Below are 14,989 nucleotides of genomic sequence, written 5' to 3'. Positions count from 1 at the left end.
ATGGCAAATTAGTGCATGGACCATGCTGTATACCAACCTTCAATCCTGTACCCTGGTATTCATAGAAAGTAACTAGCATGTAAAGAAAGCTGTGACACTTATTTGGATCATGGGATCATGTGGTGAGATGAAAATTTGGAATTAAATGTTGGAGGTAAAGGTGGTTGGTTGTAGTTTGCAAGAGCATTTGGGATGTCGATTTATATTTAATATGACCACTGGAAGGTCATTCTTGTTTCAGACTTTTGGCCTAAACGTCCTGGTATTGCTTATGTACACTACACTGCAGTCAGAAGAAGTTCCTTCCCACCAAATTTGGTGAATCCTATCTTCTCCCCAAACCTATTCAGCAGTGCCCCTGATCTTCTGTAGCATCTTCAGGATATTGATGTTGGCAGATGAGGGTAGAGGAGTCTATTTTTGTTACATGTCTACATTTGGATCCAATTCTGCTTTATCTTATCAGCATCTCCAAATTCTATGTACCAGCCTATCTCTGAGACAGCTGTTGGGTTTGGAATAAGTGGTTGACATTATGAGACAAGGTCAAAGTTGTAATGCTTTTGTAAAAGCAGTTGTAAAGATTGTGCTGCTTTGGGGTAGCTAAATGATAGATAGACAGACAGACAGGCAGGCAGGCAGGCATCAACAGTGCTAAGAGACTAGTAAATTCCCAAGCATCAAAACTTTGAGATTTATTTTCTTAATTACATGGTTTGTATGCCACCTTTTACTCTTCAATTACTACTTAAGGTAGTTAACACTAAGTAATTAAAACAACTGCAAACACTGAGCAGCAGCTACATTACAGATAAAACAAGTAACTATCAATTCTAAAAGTTCCTCCAGTCTGTCTACAAAACTACAAGAAACACGATAAACCATACAGACAAAACTAATTCCAAGCAAAACAATTTGCTTTTGACTGGTGTCTATGGTAAAACACAAATAGGTAGTTCTCAGCAAGCCTTTTAGGGGGTTTTACAATTCCCATCAGCTTTGCTTGAACAATAATAAAGATTGTGGAAAAAGTATCCCAAAATATTTGTGAAGCCAAAGGCTCCATGAAAGGGGTCTACAATGGTGTCCTCCCAAGAGGAGCAAAAGCCCATTGATGGATTATGTGTATTTAAGGACTTACCAAAATATTACAAAAACGTGCAAGCTTTTGAGTTCTACAGAACTCTTCTCCAGGTTTGATGATTCAAAAAGCAGAGGTGGTGAAACACAAGTACAAAATGTTCAAATGGTGTGGCCCTGTGAGTTATAGTTTTTGACTCAATATAAAAATGAGATTCACTGAATAAATCTCTAATATGCACAACTTGGATCCAATCAAATTTAACCATGCTTTCTCTATTAAAAATGCAATGACAGGTCTCAAATCTCCACAACCTTTAAAAAAGTAACATCTTACACAAATCAGACTGATACGTACTGAAGTTTAAACTTGAGTGCTTGTATGGCTAAACTTTCACAGAATCCTTCCACTGCAAATTTAGAGGCAGCATATACATCATTGAACAGAATGCCTTTAGATTGAAAACAGGAAAAAAATAACATTAACAATCTGCTAATTTTAACCAATGTCTTGAATTTTTTTGAACAGGCAATTGAAAAGCAATGTATAGAATGAAATCATCAGAGTAAAGGTTTCTATCTATAGAATGTAGTCAGATCAATATTTGTACAAGTTTCCTTGTTACAAATGCTTTCTTTGTGTAAATCTACACAGACAATAGTGAGAATGATGAGAATTTAGTAACAGTATACTGGAAAGCATGTGGAAAGCTATTTATACCTATCATTGGATAGACATATTTCCTAAAGGTGCCAGATGATCTCTGATCTTGAAAGCCAAGCAAGACCTGCCCTGGTTAGTTCTTGGATGGGAGGCCATTAACGAATACAAGGTGCTGTTGGCTGTATTTCAGACGACGAAACTGGCAAGTATTCCTTGCCTTTAAAAATGCATGAAATTGATGAGATCACCATAAATCAGTGGTTCCCAACCCTTTTTTGAGCAGGGACCACTTTAACCAGGTTCCACTTAACCAGGGTTCCCAACCATTTTGACCAGGGACCACTTGACCAGGAACTACTTGACCAGGGACCACTTTGAACAGGGACTACTCTCCAACATTAGCACCAAAAGGGTGACAAATCAGTTTTTGGTCAACTTTAGATTTGGTTTGGGGTGCTGATTCAGAAAATTGCATTGGATGGACCACATCAGCTCTAATTTCTGATACAGCACATATGCCATGGTCAGCGATAGGGAACAACTAGCAGGCATTGCGAAAGAAGTGGAAATAAATTAAATTAAAATAAAATAAATAGGAAGGAGGCTTGCGGACCAGATTTTCATCTTCATAGTCCATTGGTAGTCTGCAGCCCACAGGTTAAGAACCACTGCCATAAATCAGCAGGCAACCTGGCCAGGAACACTAAGGCTTGGTGCTAAAGTTTACTAAATAATCTGCAACTATATGTTTTAATGTAGAAAAAGGAACTTGTTACATAACTTATTGCACTTTTAAATTTTCTATTACTTTTTTTAAAGAGAAAAAAATAAGTTTGATAAAAATGCCATAAAAGTTTTTAAAATATTGCTACAAATGCCCTTTGAAAGATATGAGAAATTGTTAACATGTAACATAATTTTAAAAATATCAGTCCTACTAACTGTATTACTTTAACTTCTTATTCCAGCTCAAAACAGGCAACTTTGAGACCTGTAACATGTACCACACAAACTTCAGTTCTAGAATTAGCAAATCTTGTTCAATAAGTGTTTAACAATTTACAATCATTTCATTGTTTACATTGTGCTACCTTGAGATCTTTAGATAGAAGGGTCTAAAGATTTTAAAGTAGCATTTTGTAAAAGCTTCCGTACAAGTAGAATTACCTTTAGGAAATCTGAAAAGGGGCAATTCAGATATAGCGATACAATGGTGACGTCTCAAAAGAACCCTTTGACCAAGAAACATAACTACAGTAAGCAACTGTTATGTAACATAATTGTACCTTGTACCCCCATGACGCTGCTAATAATAACAATATGGCCGCTCCTTCTTTTCTTCATGTCAGGCAAAACCTCCTTTAGCAGCCGGACCAGTCCAAAGAAGTTTGTATCCATCACATTTTGCATCTCGTCGATGGTTTGGCACTCAATTGGCCCAATGAGTCCCACACCAGCATTGTTAACTGTACAAATGAAACAAACTTTTGGAATTCTGTTCAAGCCTTGCCTGATTGGACTCAGATTTTTTTTAAAGGATTTAGATATATACATGAATGCATTAATGATCGTTTTATGTTATTTCTTGCATTTATTATCTAATTACTATTTGATGATGTGATGAGCCGTCAGCTTGGAATACTTATCTCTACTTTTGCAAAGAATATAAGGACATACTATAGGCAGAGAAGGCATAAAATTCCATCAGGATAGAACTATGAGCAATCCTCCTTCTCTAAAGAGCCACTGCATGGCTTATGCAGAACAGGTTAAGAGGTGGGATGGAGAAACATTCAGCGGGTAGTATAACTGTGCAGGTAGTATAGCTGGATGCAAAATGAAGGCATCATACACCCTCCAACGACCCTCATTTGGTAGGGACAGTCCTGATCCTCTGTTGTCCCATTTTTTCAGCTGATTTTAAAACAACCTAGTTTCTCCCTCCTCACCTCATTTTCTTCAGTTTAATTCAATTGCTACAAACTGATCTCAAAATGCAAAAGTAATTTGCACTCAGTTTACTCAGTGAGAAGACAGAAAAGGGGAAGGTAGGAACCTTCTATTTAGAAGGACTAACAGATAGTTTAAATAATAATAATAATAACAAATCTTTATTTGTACCCCACCACCATCTCCCCAAAGACACTTGAAGCAGCTCACAGAATCACTTCAAGTGCCATATACAGACAAGAATACATAAGTAAAACTACAATGACTTAAGTACAATCAACACTGCATAAAAATCTCACCGATAAAATTATAAAAATACAAAATTATAAAATTCTTAAAATGCAGTAGAACCTGCAAGTAAACCGGCTATCTGTCGTAACAATCAAAGTGTGTGGCAGTACTATCAATGATTCATCATGTTGACCATTGATTACTCAGGATCAATGTCTGAAGAGTCATGTTTTTAGACTCACCTGGATGGCCTGAAAAGAGGGGACTAATCTAATTTCTTTAGTGGGCATATTCCAGAGCCAGGGAGCCACCACCAAGAAGGCCCTCTCTCTCTCAGTGGTGGGACTGAGAGATCTCCCCAGCAGATCTTAATGCCTGCGCCGGTTCGTAGACGGAGATGCGGTCTTGCATCTATTGGTATTGTAATTAGGTTACAATACCAATAATGTAAATGAAGGCAATACCCTGAGATGTAATATACTACTTTAAAAATCAATATAATTGAATAAACTAGATTTATACATACATCCCTATTATTTAGGGAATGTAGCTTCTTGGGAGACCAATCATTAATTAAATATAGTATTCTGCTTTAACACATGTGCATTGTGTATTTCTTCCAACTGTATTATTACTTGCCTAGGATATCAATTCTTCTATCTGGGATGCTGCTGATACACATTTTAATGGATTCTTCATTGCAAACATCCAGTTGCATGATCTCCATTGTGTTGCCAATAGTGTTGCCTGCAGCTTCTACAAGGTTGTCCTTTTTATCCAAGTTCCGCATTGTAGCATAGACTGAAACAAAGAAAACATTTCAAACAGAGGGCTTCACCTGAGAGCAATATAAAAAGAAGAATACCGGTTATTACATATCTAAGATTCTAAGGTTCTAAAAATCAAAAAGTATTTTCAATTGGAAAGAGGACATGCTTTTAAAAAAGGAATGAGAGCTGACATGACCACAGCTAGGTGAAATCAGTTGGCTGCTAAGTTAATCACCAGTACACTATTGCTTCAGAAGAAAGTCTCATTTTGCCTAAGAAGATGTATTCCTAGATGGTACAGCACAAATTAGTATGAAACAGAAACTCTATAGTAAGTCGGAGGATGTAAAACAAGCTGTTATTGGACTGCAACTTCCATCATCCTTTACCAACATGTCAAATAGTGAGGGACATTTCGTTATCTTCTGTCCCTTTCCACTATAGGAAATATTAGGCAATGGAAGTGACACTGACATAAATCTGGAAACATAAAATAGCAAGATTTTTTAAAAATTGCAAGTATTACCTTTGAATCTTTTTTGTTCATCTGCAGCCATTTTTACGGCCAAGGCCATCCCGATGCCTGAGGAGCAACCTGTGATGAGCACTGTTTTTTGAGCCATTGTGAGAGCTGGTAGTCGGCACACAGGCACACTTCTTTTGAATAGTTTGATGTCTACAGAACAAGAACTTAATTTTGCCATGCCTGAAATGTTTTTATCCATGGGTTTGTTAGGAGTCAGCATATCTAAAGATACATACCTGGGCATTACAAAGCTAAGAGGATAACCTCCATATGGACAAACAAAAAGTACAGGCTTATGAATGATTATATAATCATATACATAATTGGATTAATAACAGTGCGTTGTAAGCAGGTTTGAGTCAGATTTTAAAAAGAACAAAATAAAGTGGAAGGAATGTCCTATCACTAATGAAGGAAGCTTATTGGGAACAGAAGATATATGCCATATTTAATGTTGCCCATGTGCATATGTTTTCAGATGATGTGGCTAAGAATTCTTTACTCAGGGTTTAGCCTTAGAGCTCATTAAAAAAAAAAGTTATAGTGCAAAGTAGACTTGGCATGAAAGTAAACTAATTATAATCCAGGGAGTTTGTGGGCAACTGAGTGTTGCCTCTGTGAGATTGATTAATTTGCTTCTTCAATGAGGGTCATGATGGCAATGGTCTGATCAATGATATTAATGCAGAGAAAGATGTAGTGACACCAGTTCAAAGTGTAGTTTGAGAACAGGGGATAGGGATAATAGTTTACTCCCTGAATTGCTCCCAGAGTTTTCCCAGGATTTGGGGTTTGAAAACAACTCAGGACCTGGAGAAAATAATGAGCATATAGACAGACGGGTGGAAATTAGCCAAAACAAATAGCCCCGCCAAGGTCTTCGTCATTCTGCTAGGCTACGACAGATAAGGATTCAGGGAAAACAAAACCAATTTTGGAGTGCTTGGAATTAATGACGGTATATTAAGTTCCAACCATGGGAAATAGCCAGATGAAGCATCGTTTCAGATTCATGCTAAGTTCCTGCTCTTGTCCCATGAAATCCTTGCTTGGAAGATCCACGTTTAAGGATTTCTTGCTGTATGGTTTGACTCTTTGTCTCTTGTGATTACTTATTCATGCCTTGAATCACTGTTTCCCTGTTTCTTTGGGTTTATTTATTATTATTTATTATTATTATTTGTTTTTGAACTTTGCTGAACCCTACCTCGGACTAATTTGTTCCTGGTTATCCCTCACCTAATTGGATTTACCTATTCCCTTAAAAAAGCAGTTTTTCTTATCTGCATTTAAAAAAGGATTGTTTTCCTACTCAGCATATGGTGTGTTAAAGTCAGAGGGTTATACCTGTTCTGGAGTGCAACACAGTCATAAGTTCACAATTAAGGGACACCTGGGGACTAATAACCCAGTCCAAAAGGAAATAATTGGGGGAACAAGGGCAAGGTGAATAGGATTTCTAGAGGTTGGAGTACTGGGGCCAACCTGGATAAAGGAATCCATCAGAGACAGACATGATAGCAACTCACATAACTAATAATTTGGAGTCACTGACTGGAGAGATGTTTTTTTATATAGAAATACATTTTAATATGTATCTTTTATAGAACTAAATTTTAATATGTGTGTTTATAGAATTTTTGCAATGTTTGTGTGTTTTGACTGTGATTTGACCTACCTCAAGTCACAAGGAGGCAGATAAGAAATAAAGTTATAATAATAATAATAATAATAAGCATCATCATCATCATTCTTATAATTCTCAAGGCCCCCTGGTGGTGCAGCAGGTTAAACTGCTGAGCTGCTGAACTTGCTGACCAAAAGGTTGGTGGTTCCAAGTCAGGAGAGTGGGGTGAGCTCCCACTGTTAGGCTCCGTTTCTGCCAAGCTAGCAGTATGAAAACATGCAAATGTGAGTCGATCTATAGGTACCCCTTCTGCAGGAAGATAACGGTGTGCAATGCAGTCATGATGGCCACATGACCTTGGAGGTGTCTACGGACAACACTGGCTCTTCAGCTTAGAAATGGAGATGAGCACCAAACCCCAGAGTTGGACATGACTAGACTTAATGTCAGAGCAAACCTTTACCTTTGATTCTCAGTCACTAAGTAAAACATGTCCCAGTGCACAAGAAATAAGGGCAAGATAATTTATATTCTGTGTTGCCTGGACTGTCAGCTAAATACAGGAAACTGAATAGTATTTTTAGCTACACCTGTGGGGAATAGGCTAAATTTACTCACATTTGCATGCTTTCGAACTCCTGGATTGGCAGAAGCTGGGGCTAACAGCAGGAGCTCACCTCGCTCCCTGGATTCAAACTGCTGAACTTTGGGTCAGCAAGTTCAGCAGCTCGACGGTTTAGCCCACTGTGCCACCAGGGTTACATCTTCCTATAAAAGACAATTCTCAGCAGTTCTTCCAATCTAGCATGATCAAAAAACAGAGCTCAGGAAGTCTATGGACATAAATATGCTCCAAACAGATTAACAATTATATGGTAATCAAGGGCAGATTCTAAAAGTCAAAAACTAAAACCATCCCTTCTCTTTCTATACATATATAAGAAGGGTTGATCATCACTTCCCTTGGGAAAGGTGTAATTCTACTGTAGACGGAAAAACTGTCCTACGCCTTTGAATGAACTAGTTTTCAGACATTGATAATAAGAAATAACATGAGCTCTTGCACACACACAAACTGCTCAATCCCCTGTTGAATCCTAGTTATGGAAGCCTCTTCCCTCATTTATTTACATTTAACCACATGTGCGCAGAGATACAAATGATCTTGTAGAGTGTGTTTTAGTATAACAAAATTATGACCAACATAATTTGCATTGTTTGTTTATTAAGTGAATAATATGTTTGATTGAAAAAACAAAATATTAGAAAAATAAATTAAAAACTCAAGGTATCTTCTAAAGCAACTATATTCCTGTACAATTACCTTTAAGGTAATAATTATAAAAATTCAATTGAGAAAATCAGAAGGGGCTTAGGAGACATAAATCTCTGAACTTGTACAGTTTCTATAAAATATCTTCTTGACCACAATTCCAATAATTCCACTGACACAGCTGCTAGTTAGCATGCTGGTTCTTCATAATCTTCATTCCTGAAAGACACATAATTGAAATTAATGCAAATTTCAAAGCCCAACAAAAAGGTTTTCTTGGTTTAAAACTGCTTAATTATTTTAAAATGTCTGTTTGCAATTTATAGAAATACTAGTTAAATACTACATACTTGATTTCAGAAGTCTTCATCTCTTTGTTGATATATTTTAGCATCCCACTAAGAGTCTGGAAGTCATTACTGTCACCAGACACATCTCCATCTACTATATGTGTCAAAGGATCAAAAGATGATTCATTCAGACCATTTGGTGAAGCATGAGTTATGTCTTTTGACTTCCCAGAAGTGGCAGAAGAGTCCAATGTCATTTGCTTCCGATCTAACACGTTCCCGCTGTTCTTGAAGCTTGGATCACTGATGCTTGTGGAGCGACGCAAGTTTCTTTGAGTAGAGAAAGAAATTTGAGAATGCTTGGCAAAGTCCAGTTCTGGATCATCAAGCCATTGATGAGTAGATACATTTTGAGGGACAGATAAGTGCTTCATGGATTCCCTTTTGCCAACACTTGCAACTCTAGTTTTTAGTCGTGTTACTTCTGATTCCTAAAGTACAACCAGGAAAGAAAAAAAAAGTTCTATAGAAATTACAGAGTTATAATCAGCTGGCACAACCACTGTGAAAAGGAAGAAGGAAGAGGAAATGACCGTCTATTACTCATCAGCAAAATCAAGATTCGGTGTTAATACAGTGGTTTTATAACTAAAAATATATCTATCTACCGTATATACTCAAAGATAAGCTGAGTTTTTCAGCCCCCTTTTTGGACTGAAAAAGCCTTCCGCAGCTTATAATAGGGTCAAGCCAGGCAACAGAGCCTGGAGGCCAATGCTTGATATAATTCTTTTCCTCCCTTAACAGTGTGTTTTCTTTTCCAAATCCTCCCTCATTCTCTAGAAAGGGAGAGAAGACCATGCAAGTCATGAATATCCAATATACAAGCATTTCCCCCCGAAATATTTGTTAATCTCTCCTAAATATAGGCATCTTCCCCTGCAAGCCTTTGCAATTCACATGTACCTAATATATATATGTATCTACCTATCTATCCATCTATCTATATACATTAATTTTATACATGAATTTTCCCCTCATGTATGTGAAGGGTTTTGGAAATCCTATATACATATAGATATTTAGAGATTTCCATGCACCTGTATATCTGTATCTGTATGTATACATTATTTTTATATATGAATTTTCCCCTCACATGTTTGCAAGTCTCTGCAAATCTTATATATAGATATAGATATCGATACATATATAGTATTTATTTATTTATTTATTTATTAGCTGTATTTGTATACCGCCCTTCTCAGCCCTCAGGCAACTCATGACAGTTCACAGAGGCAATGATTCAATGCCCAAGAACATCATAAAACATTTAAAACATTAACACATAGTATAAAACCATAACAAGAGTAATAAAAATATAAATAATTTGTGTCTCCAATTAGTACCTATATATCTGTATATATCTCTCTATGTGTATGTATATCTTTATAGATAATTTTATTTATGAATTTTCCCTTCACATGTTTGCAAGTCTTAGCAAATCCTATATGTAATTTTCTATGTATAGAGAAAGATGTCTAGATAGAGATATATGAATATAGATATATAGGACTTGCAAATATTACAGGGGGGAAATGCACACACATATAGAGAGAGATGTCTAGATAGACATAAACATAGAAATATAGGGCCTGCAAATATTGCAGGGAATTGCACACACACACACACATATAGACATGTCTACATAGAAATGAATATAGATATATAGAGCTTGCAAATAACAGGGGAAATGCATACATACACACACATAGAGAGAGATGTCTAGATAAATATAACATAAATATATAGGGCTTGCAAATATTGCAGGAGGGAAATGCACATATACAGAGAGATGATTTGCAAAATGTTTCAGGGGCAAATACGTACGTAAAATTAGTATATATAATTATAGATCTATATCTAGCTCTGCACTGTTTATATAGGCATTGAATGTTTGCCTATTACTATGTTGGAAGCTGGTCTGAGCCCCTATGGGGAGACAGGGTGGGATACAAATGAAGTTTTATTACTATTATTATAAAGTTATTGTTGAAACCATATTGTTTTTGTTGACCTACTTTTCCACTGACAGAGCTAGTTTGCTGTTTTTCTTGGAAATATGGCAAATATTCAAAAACCTTTAACCTACTGAAGCTGCAATTAATGCAATTTTATTGGTATCTATTTTCATTTTGAAATTTACCAGTAGCTGCTACATTTCCCACCCGCGGCTTATACTCTAGTCAATAAATTTCCCCAGTTTTTTGTGGTAAAATTAGGTGCCTCGGCTTATATTCGGGTTGCCTTACACTCGACTATATATACAGAATCTATCTATCTATCTATCTATCTATCTATCTATTCTTTAAAAAATACTTCAAATACTTTTGAAATCAATATTCTCTCTCTCTCTCTCTCTCTCACACACACACACACATATTCTATATCTCAAAAAATGAGAGCTAGTAGGGGAAAACTGATGCCATTTTTGGAATCAGGATGTCAATTATACTCAGAAACAGGGCTAACATTTGAGACACCAAAATGTGTGTTAGCCAGTGTTTTCAATAAAATATTACAAAAGAGTAGTCTATAATATTAAACTTAGCAAATTTAACTTACATTACATATGACACTATTTTAGCAACTCCTTGCCCCATGTTATTAGATGTAACTCTGAAAAGATGGAAACACTGAACACAAACTGCATATTGTTTATTCTAGAATCTACATATTACTGGGTAAATATGGAAAACATCTAAATAACTTCCTTAGTTAATCAAAAACAAAGATGAATAATTTCACAATGTCTCCTTCTAGAAGAGTTAACATTGCCATATTAACTAACTTTGAAAAGGAGAGCTTCATTTGCTGCTTGAATCATTTCATTTTTGGATTGAAGCTGTTGCTGCAGATTATAGACAGTCGCTTGAGCTTCATCAAGTTCCAACTTCAGCTGCTGCAGTTGTTCATGAACATGCTGTGATTTATATATGGATTCTTTCAGTTTTGTCTTCTGGGCTTCATTGGAGACTCTCTGAACATGTAAGAATATAATGAACATAATGTATGCATCCTAATGGATATCAGACTCAGTACAAATCTCATTGTAGTAACTCAGCAATGCCCAAACATTTGCTAATATCTCAAGTATTGAGGCTCAAGCTATAATTATTGTAATAGCCAAGCTATCCAATGTTGTCTTTAGCTTGATGGTAGTTGTACTTAATATTCATAAAAGAAAATTAATAGTCTTAATCCATCTGTCCTCTATTTGTAATATTAAAGACACACATTCTCTTTTAAATGAGAGTAAAACTTGTGAGCAGTTTCTAAAGTCACAAGAAAAGCCTCAATTAGCATCCACAAAACAATGCATCAGAAATGGATAAAAACAATTTCGCTTTCACCTCTGATGTATAAGATTGCCTTAGAGATTGTATTTCTGTGGTAAGCTTCTGAATTTCAGCTTTCATTCTTGCTTCTAATTGTGTCTCTCGTGCCTGAGCTGCTCCCAGTTGTTCTGCCAAATGATTTCCACGACTCTCCTGGAATAAAATTGTGGAACAATTTCAGAGATTATCATTTCATGTAGATGACATTTTCCTTAACAAAAAATAAAAGAAGGGGCATTCCACCCTGTGGTTTCAAATAACAGAAAGTCACCAACAATTTTCTACAAGAAACCTAAGGAAAGTGAGTATTTCAAAGGATGTTTCATGGCTCTCCAAGGAGTTAGAATAGAATGGACTGACTGATAGGAAAAGTTGAGAAGAATCAAGGCAGTGACCAGATCCTGGGCAGACCCTGTTCCAAGAGCACCAAATGTAAGGATGGAGGATGGTTCTCAAGATTTGTTTGTGGTTTTTGTTGATGTTGTTCTTGATATTTTGATGGACTATTACCACTTTTGCAATTCCTTTTCTGGCCTAAATAGACTGAAAAAAATGTGATTCTACTTTTAAATAAATTTTGCTGCTTAACATAAAATTCCAATTTTACAAAGAATGGAACTTCCAATAAGCGTTTGTTTTCTGCCCCTTCTGTTGTCCATGCAGCCCTTGGAGGGGCAAAAAACTGGATTCCAATCCACCAAAGTTGTGTAGTTGTGTTTTAATGTGCAATGCTCATGTTACTAAAACTCTTGGTCTACCCAGGGCTTCTTCATAAGGAAACACCTGTAAAGAATACTGCAGGATGCCCACATTTGCAGACTGTGTTACTATTCAAAACAAAGCACCTATTGGTTTATTATTTCAGTTTCACAAGAAATTAAACTGGTAACAGGCAAATTGAAGTTGCTATGGAAAAATAAAAAAATGTAACCAGACAAAATAAGATTCCTTAGCACCACTGTTGGTCTCCAATTAAAATCCATAATGACTCACAACACTCTGGAGCACACTAATAGGAGAGGAAGGTTCGAGTGAGAACTCATGAGTATTCAAGTTTCAGCTCTTTTTATAATCCCAGAAAGAACGGAAGGGAAGTACCGGTAGCTTTCTTCTGGTTAATCTGAGAGAACCCTCATCACAAACTAATTGCAGTTGTGATAATGGGGAAGGGGCAGATCAATGGCTCAAAATGCCCAGTAGGCCTCTAAAACAGCCCAAACAAGGCATTAAGAAGCCATTAAATTGGTCCTCCACTGGACCAATTATTTTCATGTGAAAATAATTTTTTAAAAAGGTGATTACTTTTTCAAGACAGAGATGGTTTACTTCTTCCAGTTCAAGAGAGATTCTGTCCACATCTCTCTGAGCCTGAGCCTGTTGACGGCGGCTCTCCAGTAGCTCTATGTGGATGTGTTTCATTTGTTCACGTTCTAGTCTCAACTGCTGGCCCAAATCAAGTGTTTCTTTGTACTGTTCAGCAATGCATTTGCCTTGTTCTTTCATCTTCTAAAAGAAGCAAAACATTCATATGAATAAAACAAAACAACTTTGTTTTTCTTTCCTCTTTATTAATACTAATTTCTTTTGTCATATAAGACAAATCCTATTGTGTGTAAAACGAAATGGCATTGTGTTCCCTTAGAAACAGGTACCATACACATTCACTGATTAGAATCCACTTTGGATGCTGTATGGTGTATGCTGTCTATTTGTCATTGTCAGAAGTAGCCAAGCAAACTAGAGATGGTTTAATATGGCATCCAAACCTTCAGTTTTGGTTACTGCTCCCTTTACAACAGTGGTTCCCAACTTGTCGTCTGTGAACTAAAATATGGTCCACGACCTCACCATTACTACACCATTACAATGAGAATGACTGGTCTTGCAAAACCCTCTAATAGTGCCGAAGCATATTAAATATTGTTTTCTGTGGGTGAGCAGATGGCAACTAATGGATGGCATATATTCTGTATCAGAAACTAGAGCTGATGTGGTCTATCCTATGCAATTTTCTGAATCAGCACTCCAAATAACCAAACCAAATCTAAAGTTGACCAAAAACTTGACTTGTAACCCTTTTGATACTAATGTTGGAGAGTGGTCCCTGGTCAAGTGGTTTCTGGTCAAAAAAAGGTTGGGAACCACTGCTTTACAAACTAGGATCATAACTAAATATTTGTTTTGTTTTGTTTACAAATAATAGGTTGTGTACGGAGCAACATCCCCATTGATTTTAGATGACACATTAAACGAAGGATAATATCCCCACATCCCGTTTTTGCATACTACAAAGAGCCTTCTCCTTCTTTCTCACTAAGGTAGGAAAGGAATAACTTGATCCTGTCTATCTGCAACTGTAATGATATTATGAACTTTGACAACCACTGTGAAACTTCAGTGTCTGTCCCCCTCAAATACTGGGAAACTGCATATGTATGAGTTTAAATACCCATGTCTAATTTGCCCAGAAGTTTGCATTTGTAACTATATTAAAGGGGAAGGTTGTATGTAGCAAACTCATTCAGAGAAAGTTAGTATTTGTCAGAAGCCCAGCTATCTTCTCTCTGAGTAGAGTAGTCTTTGTAAGGAAGTCCAAATGTGAAAATAATTATAGTGACTATTTGCAAAAGATTTATGATAGATGTAATTAACTCTGGTAGTGAAATTCTGAAAGATAATTATTTATTCCTATTCAAGTCACAGGTAATAGAACTACAATAATAGACAGTAAATAAAGAGCAACACTCAAAAGCAGGGGAATTCCAGACAAGAATCAATCAGGGCCAGTTAATACCTTCTAACAAAGCTGCCAGTCAGGCTTTGAAGCTGCAAGGCCATTAAGCTGCAAGGCAAAAAAGGTGGCCATTTGCAACATTCACACTTTCCTCAAGCAGACAAGAGTTCTTTCTCCCACCTTGGACATTCCACAGATATATAAACCCCACTTGCCTAGTTTCCAACAGACCTCACAACCTCTGAGGATGGCTGCCATAGATGCAGACGAAACATCAGAGAGAATGCTTCTGGAACATGGCCATACAGCCCGGAAAACTCACAGCAACCCAGTGATTCTGGCCATGAAAGCCTTCAACAGCATAATATAACTTAATTTCCAAATTGGAATTCCACAATTTTGGACAGGAAATCTAACCCTGAAATTCTGCTTTTTTTCTCTCTCCACAC

General features: G+C 36.6%; 2 protein-coding genes across 3 annotated transcripts in view; both read right to left on the bottom strand.

Annotated features, from left to right (window-relative positions):
• The window catches only part of FNBP1L (formin binding protein 1 like), a 119,833-nt gene extending 114,327 nt beyond the window's left edge, over nucleotides 1-5,506 (bottom strand). Inside the window, exons 1-4 of the mRNA XM_067467771.1 lie at nucleotides 5,222-5,506; nucleotides 4,565-4,726; nucleotides 3,031-3,210; nucleotides 1,439-1,532 (exon numbers count right to left, since the gene is read on the bottom strand). Coding sequence (XP_067323872.1) covers nucleotides 1,439-1,532; nucleotides 3,031-3,210; nucleotides 4,565-4,726; nucleotides 5,222-5,465 — 680 coding nt within the window. The 5' untranslated portion in view covers nucleotides 5,466-5,506. The remainder of the gene's footprint in view (nucleotides 1-1,438; nucleotides 1,533-3,030; nucleotides 3,211-4,564; nucleotides 4,727-5,221) is intronic.
• Nucleotides 5,507-8,053: 2,547 nt separating this feature from the next.
• The window catches only part of CCDC18 (coiled-coil domain containing 18), a 37,904-nt gene continuing 30,968 nt past the window's right edge, over nucleotides 8,054-14,989 (bottom strand). For both annotated transcript variants that reach the window (XM_060773986.2, XM_067467769.1), the window contains exons 25-29: nucleotides 13,109-13,312; nucleotides 11,822-11,959; nucleotides 11,260-11,448; nucleotides 8,472-8,902; nucleotides 8,054-8,340 (exon numbers count right to left, since the gene is read on the bottom strand). In XM_060773986.2, coding sequence (XP_060629969.2) covers nucleotides 8,310-8,340; nucleotides 8,472-8,902; nucleotides 11,260-11,448; nucleotides 11,822-11,959; nucleotides 13,109-13,312 — 993 coding nt within the window. In that variant the 3' untranslated portion in view covers nucleotides 8,054-8,309. The remainder of the gene's footprint in view (nucleotides 8,341-8,471; nucleotides 8,903-11,259; nucleotides 11,449-11,821; nucleotides 11,960-13,108; nucleotides 13,313-14,989) is intronic.

This window comes from Anolis sagrei, chromosome 4 (assembly GCF_037176765.1).
Source record: "Anolis sagrei isolate rAnoSag1 chromosome 4, rAnoSag1.mat, whole genome shotgun sequence".
NCBI lineage: Eukaryota > Metazoa > Chordata > Lepidosauria > Squamata > Dactyloidae > Anolis > Anolis sagrei.
Note: the sequence above shows the minus strand (reverse complement) of the source record. Positions and strands in the feature narration are given on the sequence as shown.